Below are 26,840 nucleotides of genomic sequence, written 5' to 3'. Positions count from 1 at the left end.
TTCAATGTGTCATGTGGACCTTCCTGTTCCGTCAGCAGGAACCAGTTTACGTGTGAGTGTCGTGGTGTGAAAGTGGTGCGGTAAAATGGGCGACCTGACAGACTTCCAAAGAGGCATGATCGTTGGTGGCCGTCTGGTTGGAGCTTCAGTGACAACAGTGGCGAACATTGTGGGGGTATCGAAAGGCACTGTGTCCAATGTCACGAGGGCATACACAATTCATGGGCAAACGACGTCTGCAAAGCACAACAGTGGTCGAAAGACAATCCTGTCAAATAGGGACCGGAGGGTATTAAAACAGATTGTAGCAGCTAAAAAGAAGACCACTGAAATGAAAATTACTCAATTCCGGCCTACAGAACCCGGTTTCATCGAAAACAGTACGACGAGAACTTCATAAAATAAAAATTCATGGCAGGGCTGCTATCGCCAAACCCCTGGTCATAGCAGCAAATGCGAAGAGGCGTATCCAGTGGTGCAAGGACCACAAGGCATGGACTCATGAGCAGTGGAAACACGTAATGGGTCCGATGAATTGACCTTCACTTTGTTTCCAACAACCGGTCGTGTTTACGTATGGAGAGCACCTTCGAAGGCCTATGATACAGACTGTCTGCTCCCAACTGTAAAGCATGAGGATGGTTCTGTTATAGTATGGGCAGTGACATCGTGGTCTTCTGCAGGTCCATCATAGCCCTGCATGAAATGATGAATGCTAAGGCGTATGAGGCCATTTAGGGGAACAGGTTCTACCCATGGCCCAAATATTGTTCCCTGATGGTGATGGCATCTACCAAGATGATTTGGCACCCTGTTACGCTGCAAAAACGGTGAAATCATGGTTTGAGGATCATGACCAGGAACTATTACACCTCCCCTGGGTCCCACAATCACCAGAACTGAACATCATTGAGCCATTGTAGTCTGAGTTAGAAAGGCGTGTTCGGTCTCATTACCCTCCACCAGCTTCCCTTAAGGAACTGGAGCATGTTTTGGAGGAACAATGGTACAAAATTCCACACACCACGATTCAGGAGCTGTATACGTCCATTCGACATCAGATCCAAGCTGTTTTGGACGCAAAAGGAGGCCCCACACCATACTAGGTCTGATTTTCACACTTTTGCAAACGTTTTAGATTTTTGTCCAACCCCTATATATATATATATATATATATATATATATATATATATATATATATATATTCCCGTTTGTATTGGCGCCCTTTTAGTAGAGTTGTCCACCGCCCTCATTAGTATCCCAGCACGGCACTGATCTATAGTAGGTGTTTGAATTGATGTTCATGTACTTGTTTCTTAGTAACTTACAATAGGTGTTCTGTGTATTTGAGGTTTTCCGCTGGAAATATTAGGTATATTGGAATTTCTTTTGTTTAGGCTACTTAAGCACGAATAGAGATGGAGATGATAAGATTACTCGACGGCTCCGAGTTGGTCAAAAATTTTGGGGAACGGATCGTGTTTATTTCGCGCACTACCGGTATCGTATTTCTTGTTTGGTAATGAAGAATGTCACCTAGAAATAAGAATTCAGATAGTTGAATACATAGTGGGAAGGTGGGAGGAGTACAGAATGCAGACATGTGACGTTGTTGGAAATTCCTATCCCTCTTCCAGGAAATACATGCAAATGATGAGGCACACGACTAACGGTTCTGCATGCGAAGTTCCAAGTGGCGTCGGAAATATTTAATGGTCATCGTTTCGAAATCTATGTGGACGGAAAGCATATCTACAGTTTCGGGTCCGGAATCCCAAAAAGGCTTAGGTTTTCGGGAGACCTACAGAGTGGTCATTTTGATGTGTACGAGGTGTTAGACGATTCAGACAGAAGACAAGGGAATCAAGATTTCTCGTGTGCGTATTAGGTAAGGTTAGTATAAGAAGTGAAATGGAGTCCGTTGTTAAGAGGTCACCTGAGAATCCAGTCTGTAAAGAAAAGACATGAGATGCAGAAATTAGTGTTGAATCGAGTGCATCTAAAAAATTGTTGATAAGACCAAAAAAAATTAAATGTGGTGCCTAGAAAAATTCTTATCTTAGTAGGGCTGAATTAATGAAACGTAATACTGAGAAATATGCGCGAAAAAAACACGTTAACCGAAAAGCGGTTGACCCTGATGTTCACTGTAAGGCGGTTAAGAAATATATTGAAAAAAAAATTTAACCGAAAGGCTGTTGAGAAATATGCTGCAAAAAAAAAAAAAAAAAAAAACGTAATCCGGAAGTAAACCGAAGTGAAGTGAGGCCTTATACTGCTAAAAGAATAACAGATTTGAAGGATATTAAAACAACTAAAGCGAAAATACGAGTTACGGAATAGGTCTTTGTTTAAATTTAAGGGGAATTTGGAGGCAGTTCTTTTAAAATTGGCCAAAAAGGTTAGTGGAAAAAGTGCTGCAGAAAAACGCATGGAAGCAGAAGCATTGCTAAAGTGCTTGAGAGATCAAAGGCTGTTCGGCAATACGTGAATGTTTGGGAAAGTGTGAAAAAACTAGTCAGTGTGTTTGTTGAAAGAATGCAGAATGCAGACGAGTAACTAGACATATTTTCGAAATTCCTGTGGATATTCGGTCCTTCCATTCACACACCTTCTCAAGAACCGCATTACTATGACGTATGTTATAGAGATTTGGCAGGTAATGCTGAACGAATCAGCTTGGATAATGGAGATCGGGCTATGAACGTTTTTCCTGAATGGTTGAAGCGGAAGGTAAATATGGCGACAAGGTTGTTTGGTAATTCAGTTACTTAAAGGAGCAGTTCGAGTTAAAAACAAGTTTGGTGCAATAGAAAGAGTTTTTAAAAATAAGAGACACGTATTTTTCAAAATCTTGATAGGCCTTCTAGTTCAGCTTCTATAGAAGTTTGTTTTTGATGAATCGCAGATGCTGATGTCACAGGTGGGCTAGCAAGGAATTCAATGTGAATCAGCAACCACTTGTGTGCAGCTGATAAACCAAGTGCAGTGGATTTTAAACACAGGTAGATTGTTTTGGGTTCGTTAGCAATCTTGTTTTGTGTTGAATTCTGAAGCGACGTTTTTGTTAGTTGTTTTCCCTACAGCATTAGTATAAAAAATAGAGAGAGAGCAATGATTACGTAGTGTTGTGCGGAGCAATTTTTTTCCATACATGGTTTTGAGTGGGACATTGTCTCTGAGAATGTCTGTCCCCCCTGGAGAAGACCAAAATAATGTCTATAATATAATAAAAAATAGAATAGTACCGTGTGAAAATAATATGTGCCCCTCCGAATACTAAGTGTGCCCCCGGGAACATCTTTTCTGAAAGAAACACTGGTGCAAAGTAGAAAAAAAGTGTTAGTACAGCGCGTGCTGTGTCTGTTAAGTGAGATAAAAATACGTAACACGTGCTGTGTTTTCGGTTAAAGCTGAAGAACATAAAATATCCCTTTTTTAATTTCTGAAAATTCACCAGATCGATATAAATTATGGCTCAAGAAAATCAATAGGAAAAATTTTGTTCCAAATAAAAATCTTGAAGTGTCCGACTTCGAGCAATCGTGCTTACTGAAAGAAAAGCTAATTCCAGGAGAATCACTTACCCGCAAATTGAGAAAGAGTGCTGTTCCAAGTATTTTATTGAAAGGTTTAGAATCCGAGCTATTGAACAAGCACCGATGTATGTGCAGTTACCAAGTAAAAAATTGTACAAGACGCAATTGACGGTTGTAGACAAGACGGCATTAGAGGTTAATAACGACGGTGTCACTCATGATTCTGAAGGTACTGTTTCAGAAATAAATGTAAATACAACTGGTATACAATGTGAATTGAGGAGTGAAATATACCGGCTTGTAGAAGGAATCAGTAACGATGACAGTGTTTCTCAGGATATTGATTCATCGTTTAATTTTTCTGCATCTAGTGGCAATGATGAAATGGGTGACGAAAGTTGTTCCGCAGAGAGCGATGCGAATAAAATTTAACTGGTAAAGTATTTTTCGTATTCTTTCAAACTTTAAAGATGTTATTTTATTTTTGCCGCATATGCATATGCCTTGCTCCTGTACATACCTTGAAGCACAAAATTAAAGGGTCATCATTAAAAATTGTAACAAGACATGAAAATGAACATACTTATGTTTGGGAATCGGCACCATGATTAAAGAAAAGGTACTGAAGTGTTGTAGCAATCTCTTCCGCCATTTATTTAAATGGTATTGGTTTCGAAAATTTGAGTTCCTCTTGTAAACCGCCGAACGTATGCTTTGTAGGAAGAACTACGTTTTATAATATTGTAAAAAAAAGTGTGTAGCCGACCAACAGATATTATTTTCTACATGCAGATGATATTTCTAATTTGATGCAATAAGTTCTGGAAACAGAAATTGCACTTTAAAACGTGCCACAACATCACTCACAAACGAAATGCTTGGCACTGTGTATATGGAAGCCTGCTCTCGCAGCTTGCCCACGCATGACGTCATCACAAAATATTTTTTCCTCTGTTACTCGCTAACGACTGAACGTATCGCGATCAAACAAACACCATTCCTTTTAGAATTTTAAACTCTACAAATAGAAATAATTTGTAAAAAATGCATTTCTAAGTCGAACTGCGCGTTTAATATGTGACTTTACCTTTGAGCAGCTAAAGACACTGGGGTGTATCCTGACGTTGCTATGTATTAGCAATCCCACGAGGTTAGTAATGTGGAATTTTAGCAGGGATATGTGTTTATTCACACAAATCATGCCACATTTCCCTAAAGTGCGCACGCTGGTAAGAAAACTGTATTTGTTGATTGAATGCGTCAAATATTTGCACAGAATTGACTTCGCTATGGAGAATGCCGATGCTCAGACTTTAAGAGAGATTTGTAAAAAGACTCAATGCGGAAAATTTGTGCTGGAAATTAATGGAAGGCAGTGTATTAGGGAGGATGATTTAGAAAATTTGAAACAGCGTTTAAGGCCCTGACAAAGAAATCCTTAGATATGCCTATACACGATTGCATATCTTGTCAGAAGCTTTGCTTTCGTAGCGATGTAATTTGTCTAGAAAATATGAGAAAACCACTAACATTTGCAGAGTGAAAAAAAAAAAAACTTACAGATTATCTAGACGAGAAACAAATTTTGCGAAGTAGTTTCATTTGCAACTACTGTCTTAGCCTTTTTCACAAAAATGCTTAGCCTCATGCATACATTTTAAATGGATTATTTCTAAGCGATCTTCCAGATGAAATGCACATTCTAATTCAAAGAGCCAAAGCTTTTCAAGGTGTTGTAAACATGAAACCAGTTGCAAACAAAAACATTCCGAACAGGCAATTGGTGGAAAAGGTTAAAGGCAGAACTTTTCACTTGCCCTTGCCCCTGGAATGCACACTTGCGAAAATTTTTAAACCAGAAGAGCCCATAAATAATAACAGAGTTATTCGTAATAGTTCGTGGTGCTCCGACTAAAAGCAAAATCTTCTGGGAGTCGCTTGTTTAGGTGGATAAGATTTATAGAGTTCTACAGTATCTGAAAGGTTGCAATCACCACTCCATTGTTTTACCGCAATGTCCTGCTCATTTGTTAGAAAACTTAGATTAAGTAGAGTACGATGTACCGGAGATCGCAGATGACATACGAGAGGACAGGGAAGGTGCGGCTCTTGCAACTCACATAACGCTGGATGGAGACGTTGAAGATTACTATGCGCAATATACAATATATCCTATTCACGAGAAGAAAAAAACATTAAGGGAACTGCTCTTTATCAAATGTTGAAGGTAAAGGCCGATTCCTTGGATTCCCGCGATAAGCTTTTAGACGTGAAGTGCTTTCCTGATCTTTACCCGGAGGAAAAGTTTTGACAATTTCATATGCGGAAAATAAAGTTAACTAGTTCGGAATTTATCAAGGCGAGGCTGAAGTCGAAGCACTCGCAATTCCGTCTGAACCAGCAATATCTTTTTTTATTTGTTGAATGACGCGAATCTTCAACAACTTACTGCTGGGATATTTTATAAGCTTAACACCTTGAATACCAAGGTGAAGTTGACTGCCGCACAGTATCTGGATATGCTTTCTAAAGAAGAACTAGATGGGGAGTTGACGGCAATTTTCTCTCGATTGTGTAACACTGAGCAATATTGGACCCGCCCTCGAAATGACGTTCAGTGTATGACACAGTATTGTGGTCCGGCTACCTGGTTTTTGACTATTAGTCCTAGTGAATGGCTTTGGGAGGACCTAAGCCACTATATTAAGAGTGTAAATGGTCCGAAGATGGCGATAAAATCGATTGCTGAGTTAGTGGCTACTGATCCAGTTTCCACATCTCGATTTATAGATCATAAATTCAAGGTCATGTTAGATTTCCTTTTGTCTGATCCTGCGCCTTTGGGAAAAATTGAACATTATTTCTTGAGACGAGAATACCAGTCACGTGGGCTGCAACACTTTCATCTGATGTTATGGGTAAAGGATGCACCCATTATAAGTACTTCATCAGAGAAAGAAGTAAGCGAGTTTATTTTGAAATATGTAACCTGGGAAGTGCTCGATAAGAATCTGAACCCAACTTTGTTCCCGCGCGTCAAAAACTTCCAGAGGCATCGGCATAATAATTATTGCATGCGAAATAAGAAGACGAAGAGTGGTTTCAAAAAGGTTTGTCGTTTTGGTTTCCCGAGGACTGAAAGTGATCAGTCTGTGCTTAGAAGTGTAACAGAATCTATAGCTGGTCGGAAGACACCGACCATTAACAGTAGACTATATGCAATTCCGAGAAGCAAAGATGAGGCTTTCATAAACAATTACAATCCGCTTGGAACGGGAATATGGATTCGAAGTTTGTTGGAGAAATATCCGTAATCTTGCACTACTATGTGACGAAGTACACAACGAAGAGCGAGAAAGGTCATGTAATGAATACTTTCGAACAAATTAATTCTACGAAATCGCTTTGCAGTAGACTACACAACATAGTATTACGGGCATTGATTCATAAGGGACTGTGGTGCCCTTGAAGCAAGTGACACTCTCCTTGGTATTCTGCTTTACGGAACAGATTCAAATACAGCCATTCGGTGGTTAGATGTTAGCATGACCAAAAAGCGAAAAGTGAAGTCCCGTTCCGAAATATCTAAACACCCGTCCGAATCGACTGTTAGTTCTGGATTGACGATTATTATCCGAATAGGCCGAAAGAATTCGAAGTCATGTGCTTGTATGATTTTGCTAGGCTATTCGATGTAGTTATATCAAAGCCTGCAAAAGTACATGAAGATAGTGTTTAAGAGGTTGGTAAAAACAAGTGGTTGAGAAAACGAAAACGTCCGTATTTAATCAACCATTACAAATACAACCCCGATCAAAATCCGGAGCTGTATTTCCACTCCTTGTTGCTAATGTTCAAGCCATGGCGAAAGCTGGATGATCTTTTGAGTGATTTCAGCACATACACCGAAGCTTTCCATGCTTGCAAAGACACCTTAAGGGAGAGCTTGAAATACGAAGAACTACAAAATGATCTACGCGAGAGAGTTGAACATGTGTTTGAATTAATAGAAACAAAGATTGCTGAGATTGATGCTGGTGATGAGATTGAAGATTACGGACCTAATAATCTGGTGGATTTTCAGCCTAATCAGCAGAGACGATGCAGAGCAGCTTAATGCAGATCAGAGACGAGTTTTTCACTACGTTATGGACGAAATTTGCAAAGTGAAAGAGGAGGAAATCTCATTAGACACTTTGTAAGTGGGACAGGAGGAACTGGTAAAAGCTTTCTTATTAATACCATAAGAGCTTAGTTATACAAAAACTTGGCAAAAATATAGCACTGAGCGCTCCAACTGGAATTTCTGCCTTTAACGTTAATGGGGTCACAACATATCGGCTGTTTCAATTACCTGTTGAACACGGTAGTGCCGCGAAATTTAGGTTCTTGTCCGATGATGTTTTAAAGACAGTGCGCGTGGAAATACAGAATACAGTTCTTTTTGCCATTGGCGAGATTTCTATGGTTTCTAACGTTACACTCGTCTACATTCATATGCGAATGGCAGAAATTTTTGGCACTGCTGACGAACATGATGGTTGGTTTGGAAGGAAGCATATTATATTATTTGGTGATCTGCTTCAGTTGCCGCCCGTGCATGGGCATCCTGCATATGAAACGCTTTCAAGACAATAGGTTGGAAACTACATCGGAGGTAATCAATCTTTGGAGGAAGTTGTTCACATATGATGAACTTACGATAAACTCGCGCCAACAAAACGATCCAGAATTTACAGATGCTCTGAAAAGGATTCGTGTAGGCGCACTGGAAGAATGCGATGTAAAATTGCTAAACTCTCGAAAGATCTCCTTCAGGAGTAGAAGCATGGGCGGTAGGTTGCGAGAAATTACGGAACTGTTTACAAGTCTTCCTCCTGAAACTGTTTACCTGCTTCCAACTAGAAACATGTGTAGCATACTTAACCAGGCTATGTTAGAAAATATACCGTCTCCAAAAATCAAGTTCCTTGCTCAGGGCTCTATTGAATGTCCCAGGTATTTGCAAAAAAAAAAAAAAAAAAAAAAAAAAATGAAATGAAATCTTTGATTTTTACGTTCCACAGTTATGCCGGTTAGGCTAAAGGAGACGGTGATGATGAGTGATGAATGAAATGGTGGAATGAAGAAAGTGGGAGGAAACGGGAGAACCCCGAGAAAACCCACGCACACGGTATTTGTCCACCACAAAGTTCACTTGGCGACCAGGTATTTGCAAAAGAAAGTAGAAGCAACATTGGAAAAGGCAATAGAGGACTGGTCGGTGACAGTCGGTCTTGAACATACGATTGTGATAAAGGTATGCGTGAAAGTGATGCTTCGACGTAATATTGACTTTATGCTGGGATTAGTGAATGGCGCAATTGGTGCAGTTGAATCTGTTGGTTGGGATGTTTATAATAAGGAAAGAGTAGAGTCAGTTCGCATCAGATTTGCTCATGGTTTAGTACACGATTTGGAGTGGACAAAGGCTAAGTTTCAGTTAATTAATAAGGCATACCTACTTCGACTCAATTTCCAATCTCAATTGCTCATGACATTACTGTTCATAAGAGTCAGGATCTGAGCTTGAATAGCGTTGTCTTAGACATAGAAACGAGTGTATTTACGTGTGGACTATCCTATGTAACACTGTCACATGTGAGGTCCCTTAGCGGACTGCACCTAATAAATTTTGATACGAGTGAAATAAAAGCTTTGGAAAGTGCAGTGAGAGAAATCAACAGATTACGTATTAATTATAGACCGGATCTAAAGATCGTTGATGTGAATAAAACGAAACACAAGCGTGTAAACGAAGCATAAGCGTGATAGAAAATGGGCTTGAAATCCTTTGGCTGAAAAAGTGTAAGAAGAAGTTGAAAGTAACAGGTCAAGACGAACTATCAGATCTGTTACGAAGAGGAAAAAAAGTATATTGTGGAGACACGATTAAGTATCTGTTTTAGGGAGTTATAATTTAATGTGGCCAACATTGAACTTTGATTGGTATGTGAAACAAGTTAGATAAATCATGTATTGTTAAGTGGTTGACCGTTACACCGGTCTGAGTAAGTAGTACATGTGTAAAGTATATCATGATTTATAATGTTTTTTTTTTCCTGGAAAGGTTGAATAACTGATGTGAGAGGTGAATGACCGTTGATGGTTGTTGTGTCCACGCAGGACCACGGCACCTGATGAGTGTCCCTATGTAGGGACCATAGTTTTGGTTCCTATAGTCCCTGTATTGCTCAGGTCCCCTCCAATGGTTTTCTGCTTATGTATTTTTAAATGGATTGTTTCCTTTGGAAACATGTTGTTAAAAGCAGGACCCTCCAATGTTTCCCTCGAACATTGTTGTGTGCGCATATAAATATAATGGTTTCCTATAGCTCATGTAAAGATTTGCTTCGTCATCTTTACGTACACATGTTGTACTGTTTTAAAATGTAAAACTAAAATTATAAATTAAATAGTAAAACACACAATAATAAATATAAAATACTCTTTTATTTTCAAAATTGACTGATACACCTACAAAAAAGTATACTTCAATATCACATCTTTTTTAATTCATGACGCAATATTTTTCCTGAAGCTGATTTAGGTATGGCTTCTACAAATTGTACACCACCTTCCAGTCGTTTGAAGTGTGCCACGCGTGGAGCTACGTAATCACTGATGTCCTTTTCCGTGAGTGCACTGCCTTTGGCACGAGTAACAAATGCCTTGGGCACTTCCCCTGTTCGTTGATTGGGAATTCCCACGACTGCCACATCATCAACTCCTTTGATTTCACGAATCAGAATCTCCAGTTCTGTTGGAGACACCTGAAGCAAAGAAAGCATGTAATTTAATAAAAATCCATGTACATTATTTCATATCTACATTATTTGAAGAGCAGGTCGATACTAGAGAACACTTAAACATTAGCAATATAATCATCTTTTCTAATATATACATCTTTACCACTAATTACATTAGGTTGGTGGAATAATGATGTCTTGTGAGAAGCCACCATCAATAACTCAACCAATGTGTAGACCGAGATCACACACAGGATGTCACAAATTTCGTACATGTCCAGAAAACAGAATTGGACACCCAGTTTGTCAGGAAGTAGTGTGTTGTTGAAGAGGATCGTATAAGAGCGACCCATAGAGAACACACAATGACGAGTGATTTTCCCTTATGAGCTCAAATTTGAACATTCTGGACATTTAGCCGCGTAAAACACAGTCAGTGCATTTGGGCCTGGAGTGGTGAAAAACGTACTGTACGCCGTTGGTTTCTGAAATTTCGTGCCAGTGTCACAACATTGAAATTGCCAACCAACAAAATGTTTTGATGAGCTTTTTAAGAACATTGAACTCTTGTGTTCTTTTAATATGAGACGAGTTGCACATATATTATAGCAATCGCCGTCTATAGGTATGCAGTTCTCTGAATATATGGAATAGCCGAGAAGGATTCCTGAATAGAATTATCACTTATGATGAAAAATGGATTTGCTATGACAAAACGCTCAAGACAGTGATTGGATCGTGATCAACATCTAGAACAGTTTTCGAAAACACCCTGAGATCCCTCGTTGCTAAGTGGTTAGCGAATACACCTATGATGTGGATGACCCGGATTCGATTCCCGGCGGGAGTTCATGTGGTTCGGAACCCATGTTAAGCTATATGCCCACATCTCATATAGTCTTGCTGCTAAAAGGAACGCTAAACTCAAAATCAATTCCATTGAATTCAAGCGAAAGCACTCGCCTACCTACAGAAAGTGTTGCTGGTGATTTGGTGTATGGTAGGGTAATCCACCTTGTGTTATTCCATCGAGGCGAAACCATCACTACGGATCACTATAGTGCTGAACTCCATGAAATGTACCGTAAACTTCTTCTTGAGCATTCGTCAATGGCCAACAAAAATACAATACTGTCCTCATGTTCCACGAAAATGCAAGCTAAGATATCGTCCAAAGGATAGTATAGGTTCTACGGGAATTGAGGTTCTCCCTTAGTTCTTCACCCACTGTACTTTCCTAACATCTCTTCCACAACTACTACCTCTTCCGGCATTTTGATCATTTCTTTACAGGGTAGGACTTTCCTGATTACATGGCTTTGCAACGTTCGGTTGACAACTTCTTTGCATCGCAAGACTTCAGATTTCTTTTGTTATGGAATCTACTAGTCAATTGGATGATGGTATAGTGTGTATCTGCGTTCGGAGACTATTTTGAGTAACACTCGTCGGTCAGACCTTAACGATCGTATCAACCAAATATTAGCAGAATGTGGAAGAGCTCATTTCCATTTATAACACGAAATAAAACAAAACAAAACAAAAATACAATGTATTCTCACAATATTAATTAGATTCTCCGCAATATTGGCAAAGACTCGAAGTACATTTTTTTTTTTTTTTTTTTTTTTTTGTTTGGCTGAAACTCTACTCTTGCGTTGGCAGAAACATGGTCAGTCATCTTCGTGTGTTACTGTTACTCATTTACTCAAAATCCTCTTCAAATAACAGATTAGCGCTGAGCGTGGAAGATGCTATGTAAGCTTCTAACCACAGCAAAGCATGACTCAATAAGATCTGCTTATTAAAGGTGGATTAGAACTATCCTAAATTTTTAAATTTCGTTAATTCTGTGGCAGATAAGATTTTGAAACTAAGCTGTAACATGTTGATTTCCAGTGTCCGTCCGAAGATGTTAATAAATTCTACAACATTATTAGTGTTCCACAGAAAATAAGTTTTCTGAAGATGAGACATATGCCAACCGATAGATATCAGGGAGCTGGTCAAAATTATAACCGATCTCTGGGCGAGTCCGACAGAAAAACTACTACTATACTACTATAGCAATACTGTCATAAGTCCTACGTACCACGAGTAGTATGCGCATAACATGTTAAGAAACTCTTATGTGTTCCTTAGGATTACAATCCTCGGTTGTTTCTGATAACAGTGAATGATCTACCAATATCGTTGAAAATCAGCGCTGTTTCTAACCCATTGACCTATATGCGGAACTGTCTTTTCTCTTTTCTTTGAAATCAACTGGAATCTTAATTAAAATGTATATGGTTTAATCGAAGTCTTCTTCAGATCTTGTTAAATGTCCTTTGCTTTTCCAAAATGCACTTGCATGTTATATAAATTTTGTTAAATATTAGTTAAAATGTTCGTTCTTATCAGGGAATGAATAGTATGCAACTCGGAACATAGTAAAATAGTTTGGATTGTCTAACTTGAAGGGCTTCTCTGAGATACTCAAAATTTTTGAACCCCCACAACGTGTAACCCCTCCCCCAATCTCCCATCGAGTCGAAAATCTATTAAAAAGAAAACGAATATGTATGCAACTAGCCCTTTTAGGATTTTAGGTAACTTTTGCTACCATTGCGTAGTGTTGTCTTTGACCACTTATTTAGGTTCTATAACAGGTATTTAAGCCAGGATTTTTTATTGATCAAGTCAAGCATGGACCAAAGAACACCCCAGATGCGTTTTGGAACCAAATGGTCAACTTGGTAGCGCCAAGTGGGGCCAGAAAGGCATGACTTTTTTCCTTTTCTTAAGGCAAATTTCAAAAATTATTCACTTTCTTAGTTTTCAAGATATCAGATTGAAATTTTGCATACGGATTGTGTGCACCTTTGAATATTTTTCAATTTTTTTAAAGATCCGTTCGTGAACCCGGGCCCGAGGGGCGCAACTATTCCGAGGGGATGATTTTTTCTGAAAAAATCCTGTTTTTTTTTTTCGAATTTACTGGTTCAGGTGTATGATACGGACATGTGAGTGGTACCGTTAGAAATGGAGCATTATACTGAAAAAAATGGCTTTTGAATCATAACTCTAGGTCGAATAGTAATGACGTAGTAAATTTTAAAAAAAAATATTTATATATAGGCCTATATACAGGGTGGCTTAAAGGTAGGTATTGTGGAGTGCAGGGGAAGAAGAGAGAAATCTCTGTATTGAAATCATATGTAAATCTCTCTCTTACTACCCCTTTACCTACAGGAATGTTGCATCACCCAAATTTAAAGAAAATTTAATGATATGCCAAATAAAATAATAGGAATTAATGAAATTTACGTAAAAGTCGGTAGAGGCAAAACAAATCTTTATATAATTTCTATACTGCCATTGCTGTAAGTGTGAGTTCCTTATTTAAAGTCCTGTAGCCCCTTTCGGACTTTCTTTAATATGTGGACTTACGCATGAATTATCTGCCACCTTAGTTTATCAAAGAATAGGTGTGTGATTAGCTTACTAGATTCGAACATCTGATATTGAAGAACATGGAATCCAACAAGCCTGCAAGAAACCAACAAATTATTCTGGTACTTACCATACCAGCCGAAATTCTGTTGGGGAAGGTGATAACTCCATGTGGTTTAAGAAACACTTTTATTTTTAACACAACACTTATTCACTTAAACCAAAGCACTTAATTTATATCGATATACTGTATGCACACAGTTGAACCGAAAGAATTATTTTATGATTTTTTATCACTAGTTCATAGTAACATATATTTATATCCACTGCACAGTTCATCTTTAATTCCCAGGTAGGTATGTCCATTACTTACTTCACAGCGTTAGTCCCAATTTTAGTGTCTCTTCTTTCTTGGTGACAATTTTCTTTTAGAACGGTTTCCGTAGCATTCAGACGTAGATTAAGTCCTTGGTGTCTGATTATAACTTTAATGCCACTACTTTTTAACCACTTGAAACTTTCTTTTAATTGCACTTATATATATTTTTAGTTGCTTGTTGCTGCAGACGCTAGATGCTTTATTTTGTTGACAATAGTGTCAGTTTGTATCTCAACATCCATATGGTCTGAATTAAAATTGTCCTGACCATTGAAATAGCTCATCCAACTTATTTTTAACATTAATAGTGTAACTTCTCGTGTTTCGTTAAACTCAACTTGAATATAGATATATTCACCTATCTTCAATTACAACTAACTCTGGTGAATATATAGTGTTCATGCTGAAACAACTATTGTCACACGAGCAGCATCTGCACAGTCTCAATCTAACCGCCAACTGCCTTGTTCTTCTCCAGATTTTCGGTTTTGTAAAAGGGATAAGACGCACAAGAGTCGTGTCTCGCATCAATGCTACTAGCTTTTCAATAGAGATAACCTTTTCTATTGTGTATCTACCTGCTAACGGAACTTTGGGAGGAAGTATGCCTATTTTTATTTACATTGACTTTATACTCAAAGAATCCACTTCTTATAGATTGTCACTTCGTTTCAAATCGAGCACTAAAATCTGCATGCTTTGGCCTTTCATTAGTTTCTAAATATGTTATAGTCCCCTTCTGATATAACCTTAAAATTTAGCATTTAAAATAGGTCGTTTAATGTGTTTTTCACCATCTGACATTTTCTTTTCTTATATTTGTCTAGTCACTGGTGCCCTCTAGCGGAAAGAAAAATGTCGCTGACAACCATAACACTTCGGAGTTTTATGCTTCCGGGTGACAGTTTTACAAATTATTAATTATAGAATGAAATTAAACATACATCTACTTTACCTACAAGTATATAGAATACATATCTTTGCTACCATATATATATGTAGTATGGAGTTGTCATCCTCTATTAACTTTATTAGGGTAAGGATATAAGGATTGCCAGTCTCCGTCTGTCCCCAGCAGAAAGCCAAAACTCCATCCATTCCAATACCAGACAGTACTTTTTTTTTTTCTCGCAGCTGAACGATATACGGAAGGACGGAAAAGGTAAACAAACAATAAGGGTACGCGTAGCTTTCCAAGACATAATTGACTCTTAAACACAATAATTCTTATATATTTTAATTATTATTATTATTATTATTTGATATTACAAACTGCTTCATCTGGTAAACCTGGAACGAATTCACAGCCTGTTTTGATAGATTCGCTACGCCAGCTAGAATTCTTGTGCAATCGGTGGTTATCCCTTGGTTTTCACACGTCTTTGTCCTTCTGTTTTTATATCTATGTGTTAAATTTTGACAATAGACAAATATCCGTCTTTCTATCGCCTTTTCGGTAGTGTTACAACTCAGGGTGTTTTATAGTTTTTCAGTTCTATATAGTATTCTTATAGCTGCTTAACATAAATAAAACAGTAATTTTTAGTTTCAACTCACAATGGCAAGGCTGACCAAGCATAGGTGACTGACCTTTAGAGCGTAGTTGTCTTCTACAAGCCTGACTAAAAAAAATCTCTAACTCACTAGAGTCTATCTTCCAATATACGAAATCCAATATCTGTTGTTACATCCTCGATATAAACTTGAATATTACCAATACTTATGAAATAAAAATTAATATGATTCTAAGTTAATTAATAATATAAATAATATATGAAAATAAAGAAAACCATTTCCGTTTTGATATGCAAATTAATGGAAAAGTCTAAATATATTACTATATAAAATCTTATATATAAAAGAGAACGTACAAAATCCTTTGTTCCCTCATCACGCTAATACGGCTGAACCAATTTCTTTTATTTTTGGGGGGTTATTAGGATTTGGACCCTAGATGGTTTTTATCATATCACTTTAATTTTTAATTACCAGTGTCTTGAGATAATTGACCATTCAAGTGTCCATAACGTACAAATCCTTTGTTAGTTATTCATCATAGGTAAAAATAAACGTATTTATATGCAACCCGCATGACCGTGTCACTCGGCGGGTTAACATAAATGACAGGCGCTATAATGTTAACATTTACTGCAATCACTTGAAAGCGAAAAAGTAAAAATTATCTAAGTAACAAAGTTTATTGCGTTCCGGGGTGACCGCAGCGAAGCGGGGCGGGTTAACATAAATGACAGGCGATATAATGTTAACATTTACTGCAATCTTCTATGGTTTTTATCATATCACTTGAAAGCGAAAAAGTAAAAATTATCTAAGTAACAAAGTTTATTGCGTTCCGGGGTGACCGCAGCGAAGCGGGGTGAACGCTGCTAGTTTATTAATAAAAATAATAAAGACTGCGTGTTATAGTATACACCCCTGCCAGTGGCGTATTTAGGGGGGCTTCCGGCCTTAAGCCCCCCCGAAATCTTACTTACTATAGTAAAGTATATGAATATTTTGTAGAATTTTCACATTTTCAGGCAAAGTTCCCCCGAAAGTTAGCAAAGCCCTCCCCGAAACAAAATCGTAAATACGCCACTGACCCCTGCATTTATCAAGTGTAACATTCTAGCTTATAGGTTTATTTGCTTCGGCTGTTCCGAGCTTAAGATATCTATAAGTACAAAGACATTAAGAACAAACAATAAACAAACTAAGTTTACCTGATGGATAACAATAAGAAATGATATAAAATGCAATGAGTTGATGAGTATGGAACTGTATACCTACTTCTGGGCCACCCTGTATATGTCTGTATATACATATATAAATGCGTCACCTTGAGACAAAAAAAAAATATATCGGCCATTAGTATTCAAGATACAAGATTGAAATTTTGCCCACGCATTGTGTACATAACTACGTATTTTTTTTAAAAATCAGATTCCTACGTGAACCCAGGCCCGTGCCAGAGGGGCGCAATTTTTTTTTTTTAAATCGAAAGAACTCCCGTTTTTCTTCGATTTTCCCGTTTCTGGTGTATAGTACCGACAAGCGAGTGATACCATTGGAAAGGATGCTCTATTCTGGAAGAAAAAAGAAACGAGGTATGAACCAGGAACCACGATCGATAAATAGTAAGGAAGCAGTTCCTCTTTGACTAAAAGTATATTTACCTGAAAAAGTGGAAATCCTAAAAGGGCTAGGTCTGGTAAAGTTCTATCCATGTATAAAACTTGGTGGTTTTAGGTGACTCCTTTCTATACGAAAATCTGATTACACACACACACACACAATCTTTTATATATAAGTAAGGAGTGATTATTTAAATTATATATTATAAAATTTAATTTTGATGAATGTGTGTATCAATATAGCTGAAATTTGATCCATATTGTAGGATAGAGCCGTCCATAGTGGTACTATTCTAATTTTTTAACCGGTTCTGCAAACTAGATAAGGTGTCCCACCATGAAAGTGCTATATTTTGAGGAATGATAGTATGAGTCATGACGAGCAATAGATAGAGATATTGATGAAAAGAAAACACTCTATCTCCAGAACTAATGAAGACAATAGAGTCATTCAAAAACAAGTTGATAGCATACGTAATATGTATTAGACACCTATCACATTCATTACATTCACAGATCTCAGTATGCCGGAACTAATTTTCAAATTTCCATCAGCTCATTCAATTTCTGACTGCCCATTGAATTAAAACAATTCAAAGTTGCTTGTTTTCACAACAATGCAAACGAGCGGGAAAAGTCATAGGTATTTTCACAAATTTGCTTGCCTTCTTTCTTTCACTCTTGACTACGTCATGCGTGTGTGTGTGGGGGGGGGAGTATATCTGGATATAACGAACGGTTCTGCGAACTCGAAATATTTTAACAACCGGTTCTAGCGAACCGGTGCGAACCGCTTGAATAGTCCATTGGTCGTTCATAGTTCCTTGCTGTGGAAATTTTAATACTTCATTTCAGCTCGCAGAGCTGAGGTGAATTGCAGGAGAGACAGATAATAAGGAAATACCGTTCTTTTCAGTTTTCTTTAGTTGCACGGCATTGAAATACTGATGAAATTAGCTTACAGATGAAAAAAAAAATACTAATAAATATTCTTTGGCGTCACAGTCGATGAAAGTCTATGGTCAGCCAGAAGCAAGGTCCGTCGACCCTACTGTTCCGGAACAGTAGGGTCGACGGACCTTGAGCCAGAAGTACGTTCAACTGGATGATGCGTAGTTAGTACATTGGCTTTCAGGTGCTATTATTTCTTGCTTTTTGGATTGAAATTTGTTATTTTTCAATTTAAGTGGTTCTACAATTGCCTCACGATGCTGGGTCAGCACCGGAAAACATTAGTATTCTCTCCGGGAATAGAACCAATGAGCACAGAAACGAAGTCGAGTGAGCTAACAAGCGTCCAACCAAGAATTTAGTAATATCTTTAGGGATTTATTTTTTTTATATAATGATCTCTATTCGCAGCCAGAGATTGGAATTTTTTTCTATATAGCGTAAGGAGAAAAGCTCGTAGAAGTCAAAAATACATTATATTAATAATTTGCTGAAATTTTATGTAGGGTTAAAGATAGAGCTTATGATATATAAGTTTTCTGAACATTCTTGTTTCAGTGGGATAAATGTAATATTTTTTTAAGAAAAATAACGTAGACGTCTGTATATCAGTGATCAAAAATTAAACACATTAAATGTAAGCAGAATCCATTTTCGGTATCACATCACTAACGGGAAGGGGAAACCCCCTCTACATCACTGGTATCTTGGTATTCTTATATAAATAACCTTAAAACCAGATTGAGCTTAATTAAATAAACAAGAAATAAACATGTATTTATTTATCTATTTATTTTTAGCTGGCTACTAGAGAGAAAATATGTACAAACCTGGTTCCCTTTCACTTTAATAAGTTCTTTATTTCTTCCTACAATATAGAAAAATTCGTCTTCATCGTAATAGCCAACGTCTCCTGAATGCAAGAATCCCTCGTCATCAATAGTTTGTTTGGTAGCCTTTTCATTGTTTTTATAACCTTTCATAACCTGAAACAAGTGAAAGACGTGAAGAATGGTTCTTCATTTATTTTTTTTTTCAAGAATGATTTTTAATTGCTATTTAAATTGTATTTGTTATGTTTTTATTTTGCCCAATGAATTGTTCTACAGAATGGTACTTTGATTATTCATAATTTCGAAACCAGAAGCCTGCATACCATGATATTCAACATACTTATATAACAGGTCAAGTTATACCATCATGCTAACTTTGACCCCAATCGAAAGATTTCGGTCAACACGTTATGATATGCGTATAGCTAGACTTGCCAGATTTCTGAAACTCCAAACCGGGACATTGTTAATGTTAATATTTTTTATCAAAAATTATCAAAGAAATTTTCAATTAACAAAACACATACACATTGAAAATTCATAGTGCATGTTTACACAAATTCTAATATAAGATTTATTCTTCTGCACTACTTAGAATTCAAACAAATTTACATTGCATACATATTAGTATGTACGACAGTATTTTGATTTGTAGCGGCAGATAATAATAATAAGAAGAACAGGGTGTCTATTAAAATCCCAAAATGACATTTCGTGACTTTTTCGTGACCTTTTCTTTACCAAATCATAACATTTCCTATTTTCAAGAGCGAATTTGGGTGCGAATTAGGTCGAATTTTCATCCATGCGATAGAAACGTACTTTGCTTGCGATTTGGTAGCGTCTAAAGCTGATCATATACATTTTTCGTGTTGAACTTTGACGTTTTATAGAATAACATTTTTTAACCTGTACTTACATCTGAACAGTTAAAAAAAATCGTGACCCAAAAGCTAAATTTCGTGACTTTCATGACTATTTTCTTATTTCGTGACTTTTCGTGACATTCGTGACCTATAGACACCCTGAATAATAATAATAATAATAATAATAATAATAATAATAATAATAATAATAATAATAATAATAATAATAATAATAATAATAATAATAATAATAATGCAGAAACCAGTATGAGGTATTTCAGCTCAAAATTTGCTGTACACTAGTCAAATTTGGTGTTCTAATTTCTTAAGCAGTTCAGTTTCCCTCAAGACTTGTTTCTGCTGAAATTTAATTTACATATAAAAATTAGCAAGATAAAATTTAACAACTAACTAGTTTAACATCCGCAAAACGAGAGTGAAAGGAAGAACTACTACACCTTATTCAGGCTTATACTTTTCACTTGAATGAACCTTTCTCAAAAAAACACATATACCCATTGTTCTTTATTTTTTATCAAAGAATTCAATGCAAGTCATTCCAAAGTTCATTTCGCAGTGCATTGGTCCTCTGACTGTTGACTTTCCCATTAAACTTCTCTATGGAAGAAGAGCTAGAAGTTGTTAAACAACTTTGCAACTAGAAACTAAATTTCTCTCTCTGACCGGGACTATATACGAAACCGGCCGGACACCGGGACTACCCCTCAAAACCGGCACTGTCCCGGTCAAACCGGGACGTATAGCAAGTCCGGTTTCTTCTTTTTTAATCGAATGAAGGACGAAATGTGTTGCTCTTTAAGAGACATTTCTGTGAAGGAATAGTATGTTGAAATTATTAGGCATTCATTTGGGCACCATAAGAAAGGATGGGGATCTCCATTTTTTTTTTTTTTAAGATTACGTATCTTTCAGCTATTGAAATACACACTATGCTTAGGACAGCGTTTATGGCTTTTGAAGTAGGCTCCGAGTTTCCTTTACACAGTACTAGAAAATGATAGGGCTGCGGTGTTGCCATGTCTTGTCTACCTTGTTAAAGAAGAGAATGAGATGTATGTGACACGTTCTCAATCTCGCACTGTAGTACGTGTACTTAGCCACACTTCCCCACCACATGGCAACGTTTGCATCAAAGCATTCGTTTCATTCCCTTAGACCACTCGCCATTGATTGTGTCCCGCGCTTTGTATATTATTACCTAAAATGTTTCAGAACCTAAGCATTTATGGCTTTAAGAACCGCGAAAATGTGATCAAAAAATGTATTTCCCTATTTTTAACGTTCTTTTTAAAAGAGGTAGAAGTAGGTAATAAAGGCTTACACATAAATACAAATGATGAAGGTATTTACATTTAGTTGAACACTGGAAGTAACTCTTTTAGTTTATTGTTAAAAAAATATGTGTGTTACAACAAACAATTTAGCAGCAGGAAATCTGTTTGTAAGATGATGACTAAGCAAATACACTAAAAAGAAATAAAACATTAATTAATAGAAAATAAATAAAAAAAATATCATGAAAATTACAAAAGCAGACAAAAATATGCTACTTCGTGGCAAAAGAAATAATTATGTAAACAGGATAGGATAAAACAAGGTAAGTGTAAGTTTAAAGTGAAGGTAAAAAAGAGAATATATATATATCGAACTGTCCTATTAATTACCCAAAAGTACTTGCGTATCTTCACGAAAGAGGATAGATTTGTTCTAGTAATCTCTATGTGAGTGTACGGTGGTATTATTCTAATTCTTTATCAACCGGTTCGTTCTCTCTCTCTCTCTCTCTCTCTCTCTCTCTCTCTCTATCTATCTATCTATCTATCTATCTATCTATCTATCTATATCTATCTATCTATCTATCTATATATATATATATATATATATATATATATATATATATATATATATATAGAGAGAGAGAGAGAGAGAGAGAGAGAGAGAAAGAGAGAAAGAAAGAGTAGATGAATAGGTATACAGTAACATGCAAGATACACAAAAACAAATTTTTTATTGGATACCACAAGTGACAAGTAGGGACCTACACAGCATCCTAATACAAGGTGGTGTGATAAAATTAGCTAGCATTACAAATATCTTGGAAACGAATTATCCAAGATAGATGGTTGTAGATAGATGGAAGGGATGCAAAGACCTTATTCCAACAATGGATCAACAATTGTTGATAATGATAAATATGCGTTTCAAATATAAATAACCTTCACCATTACACGCATGTGATTCTTGATATGTGAACATTTGAAATTAAGAAATAAACGCTTTACCTTGTTCTGACCTATCATATATTTAACCTGTAGCTGTAAGAATTTCTAAAATCGAAGATAGTTAAAGTAAAATTTATAATTGGATAAAATTTAATGTTATGTCTGGGGATAACAAACTAGTCTGCGAACTCGAAATATTTTATCAACCGGTGCGAACCGGCTGAATAGCACCACTGATTGTGTTGCAAAACCGGCCCAAGAGTTGTCGAGAAGCATTTTTGATACAGTGATGTGACGTAATCTCTATATCTTATTTAGCACAGAGATATTTTCAAAGTTTAACCACCCCAATGGATTATGCAGAAGAAACAGAAGGTAAAGGGCATCTGAAATATTGCACATATTTACTGACTCAAGGAACTTAACCCACTGTTGTAATTTTATTATTTTTTTAAAACCTGGGTCCTCCCGCAAGAATAATGATATAGATTCCTTCCATTAATGCATTATTTCAGTAATCACGGATCATTTTCGGGCCCACTAGCCTTACTCCTCCCTGAAGGGTTTACGGGGATGTAAATTTGACAGTGTCCGTACGCTTAAAACCCTCAATACACTTGAACAGTGATCCCCCATGCTTGTTTACCTGGCGCCTTGCATACATCATGCACCACATCCTCGTCTTTTTTGCTTGTTGGTCATACTGACCCCTTGTCAACTTTTCAGGAGAACGAGATGAAAAATTGCCTCTGTGCAAGATAACATGAACGAACAAATGAAAATTGCTTCGTGGGGAGTGCACCAACAACTGCGATGTTCTTACAAAAAGCCTTTAAAATCATGAGAATGATTTTTGAGTCGTGTAGACGTACTTATTTTTAAAAGATAAAATTACCAGGTGTGAGGAAATTACTAGATTATACGAGGGTCAATCGAAAAGTTCCCGGAATTTTATTATGGCTCTTTATTACTACAATATAAGTACATATTTACTTAATCGCCTTCAAAGCATATACATTCAGAACATATACATTTCCTCCAGCGCTTCTTCCAACACCGACGAAAGTCCTTTTTTGGTATCTTACGAAGTTCAGCCGTCGCATTGGTTTCGATGTCTTCTACGATGTCGAATACGAGTATTAGTACTGTTTTCCATAAAGCACTGACAACGTAAACTAATTTTAAGGTTATCAAAGTGTGTATCTGAAGTAGATTTAGCCAATTTAGCACAGGAACTTGACGTTTGTGGATTGTTTGAACCGTGGCATTGCACCAATTTATTACCATCTACTCCCTCGTTTAGCTATACTACTCGTAAACTGACTGTTATGATCTGTTCACACTTGTCACATTCATAACTAGGCAACTTAAGGACTGTACAATACAAGATTCACTGTGATTGCATCTCAAATGCAAACACTAGAACAACATTCTGGAAACTTTTTCACTGCCCTCGTATTTTCACTAAAAACTACTGATCATATTAAAGTTCATTATAATTCTAACATGTAGACATGAATAAGAATATAGCAAACTTTTTACCTGTGGGCCTCTAAAGCAGAGCTCTCCTTGTTGATATGGAGCAGTAATAAGTTGCCCTGTTTCATTGTTTATGATTTTAGCTTCTGTAAGAGGAAGTAACCGTCCAACAGATCCATATTTGAAATTTTTAAGGGAACTACGACCGTGAGTTGATACTGTTGGTGACGTTTCCGTCAACCCATATCCTAGGAAATGAAAAAAAAAATCAACTATTTGTAGCAGCTATTAGACAACATAGGGTTGTAGCTACGAGTGGAGGAGTTTTCTACATCAGCGCGGTGTCGCGCTCAAGACATTAGCAGATGAAAATCGTGTTTGATAATGAAATGAAATGAAATATTTTAGTTTAACCTCCCATGATTATGTTCTTTAGGCTATGGGAGACGACGATTAAGGCAAGCGAATGATGATGGAAGAATCGGTGGAATGGGAAAGTTTGAGGAAACGGGAGTGCCCTGAGAAAACTCACAGACACGACGTTATCCATCATAAACTTAGTGGGCTGGAGATCGAACCATATACCCCACATATCAGACGTAAGCACTCTACCATTGAGCCAGCCACTCTACCATTGATTTGCTGATTCTTGATATATATCACCTCCCAAACGTTGTCGATGTTGTTTCGAAACACCCTATATATATATATATATATATATATATATATATATATATATATATATATATATATATATATATATATGGTGTTTCGAAACAACACGACAACGTTTGGGAGGTGATTCCTGACATCAAGATAAGACGAAAAGTATAGACCAACTGAGTCCATAAATGCTTCCTTTCGGAGTTATAGGCTGCCGAAAACATGAAAAAAACTTTAAAGGTCCATACCTCCAATGCTATGAGTCCTACAGTAGACGGGTCAAGACTTTATTAAGGAACTAGTACGTGCCCTATCCAAATACCAATGTTTCAGAATTCTGCCGCACTTTCTCAACAATTTTTATGGAGGTAGTTGATGAGTACTTCAAATAATATACCTGTAGCAAAACTGCCTGTATAAAAATTGTTGTGTGAATACCTTAGGATTCTAAAACGTATTTTTGAATAGTGCACATACTAGTTTCTAAGTGATATTTTCTTGTATCACATTCAATCACATTGATCATTTACAATAAACGTAAAGATCATATTCCAGTTTACACCAATTTGATAATTCAATCCTTTCCGGACATATGATGTAAATTGGTCAAGTTTGCAACACTGCTTACAATTATGTAGTTTCGAGTACTTTAACAAAAACTATTTCTGTAATATTATAGATGTAGATCAAACAGCATTCTCTAAACAATTTCTCACAACTACGTCATTTAAAGCAATTTTGCGATCTCTAACTACGTTTTTCGTATCTTTGTATCAGGGTGAGGAAAATTTCAGCGTTTTTATTTATTAGTTTAAAAGTTACAATGGCGTAAGAAGATAAAGGGTCTCCCTGTATAGGCTATATAGGTATGAGGGGGAAGTGTGTATTGGTATACAAGCTTTTCCCTCATATATATTCTGTATATCGAAACAAAACATGATACACACATTTCTTATCCCCTATAGTATTTTGCTTGATACATTTAGATTGTGTGCTTTTACTCGGCTCCACTCCAGAGGGGTTCAAAGTTGATGGGAGGGATTTCTGGAGGGAATTTTCCCGACATTCTCCCAATTTTCCATGTTCAAGTACGTTATGGGCGTCAATACATAGCACCTCTGCAAAGCTTGTTTCATACTGAAGAAAATGAATTATAAACCACGATTTTCCAATCAATAGTATTGATGCAATAACTATTTCACTACGAATCTATAAGGAATCTATACGATTTTCCTTATAATAACAGGGTTAATGGGCCCTAGGGACTTACCCCGTTGTCCATGGCACCTAATATTTTGTGCATGGACATATCTTTGTTATGCTTATTGAATGAACTAGATTTGATTCTGTCCGGATGACAGGTTCATGTCCGTTCCTTGTTAGTTTTACTTGGGTTTCTGGATTTGCTATAAATAGACAAGAGTTGGTTTAGAACTGGACAACTCAAATACAGGAAATGATGGTTTCGATGTAGAAATACCATCCTCGAACTTTACATTTTGATTGACACCTTGATTTTCCAAAGAAGAAAGGGCAATGGTTTTCTTGAAAATGGAATCAATTTTTACTGTTCTTTTCCGACTTTTCTTCGTTAGCTTTTTTTTTTTTTTCTTTTGTAAGCACCACTCAAACATTCTCGTTTAGCAGATATTATTCTGAGCTAACGTTCATTTGTGCTAATGGCACAGTTTACAACGGTGAGTACCTTTCAAACAGTGTTGCTATGCATACTTTTGCATAATTTCTAGTAATACTTCTATAAATTACTAAACTCTTTTAAAAAGAATTTATGTAGAGAATCTAATCTAACACATGGGCTGAAAAGTCCCGGGCCTAACACATAGATGGCGCTAGTTGTATTGCAGTCACCTTGTTTTCAGTGAATACTAACCTTCACAAGACAGCTGTGAGAATTTCATGATATTCTATTCATTCGTCTGTGAGTTATTGTGCTTAGAGTGACCCTACTTGTGTTAGTTTCAAAACAATGGATCAAAAACAATTTCGTGTTTTAATTTTACACTGCTTCTTGATGGGAAAAAATACCGTTCAAGCGAAGCAATGGCTTGAAAAGTGTTATGGGGACTCCGCTCCATCAGAAACAACAATAAAACGTTGGTTTGCTGACTTCAAACGTGGTCGTAGAGACACCGATGATGCAGAACGCAGTGGACGTCCAAATGAGGCAGTAACATCAGAAAACATAAAAAAAAATCCACAAACTTGTTTTGAATGATCGAAAAGTGAAGGTGCGTGAGTTAGCTGACATCGTAAAGATATCAAAAGAACGTGTTGGCTTTATATTGCATGAGCATTTGACTATGAGAAAGCTCTGTTCAAAGTGGGTGCCGCGTTTGCTCACTGTTGACCAAAAACAAGAACGTGTTGATGCTTCTGAGCAGTGTTTGGCCATGTTTAAACGTAACAAACCGGAATTTTTGCGTCGATATGTGACAATGGATGAAACATGGATCCATCACTTCACTCCGGAATCAAAACGATCGGCATCTGAGTGGACAGCAACTGGTGA

At 36.9% G+C, this 26,840-nt stretch overlaps 1 protein-coding gene across 1 annotated transcript in view; it reads right to left on the bottom strand.

Annotated features, from left to right (window-relative positions):
* Positions 1-10,012: 10,012 nt before the first annotated feature.
* LOC145660546 (uncharacterized) overlaps positions 10,013-26,840 on the bottom strand; it is a 61,156-nt gene continuing 44,328 nt past the window's right edge. The window contains exons 6-8 of the mRNA XM_081725740.1: positions 23,711-23,895; positions 19,057-19,212; positions 10,013-10,351 (exon numbers count right to left, since the gene is read on the bottom strand). Coding sequence (XP_081581866.1) covers positions 10,079-10,351; positions 19,057-19,212; positions 23,711-23,895 — 614 coding nt within the window. The 3' untranslated portion in view covers positions 10,013-10,078. The remainder of the gene's footprint in view (positions 10,352-19,056; positions 19,213-23,710; positions 23,896-26,840) is intronic.

Source organism: Thermobia domestica, chromosome 9 (genome assembly GCF_964235325.1).
Source record: "Thermobia domestica chromosome 9, izTheDome1.hap1.1, whole genome shotgun sequence".
In the NCBI taxonomy this organism is placed as follows: Eukaryota; Metazoa; Arthropoda; class Insecta; order Zygentoma; family Lepismatidae; genus Thermobia; species Thermobia domestica.
Note: the sequence above shows the minus strand (reverse complement) of the source record. Positions and strands in the feature narration are given on the sequence as shown.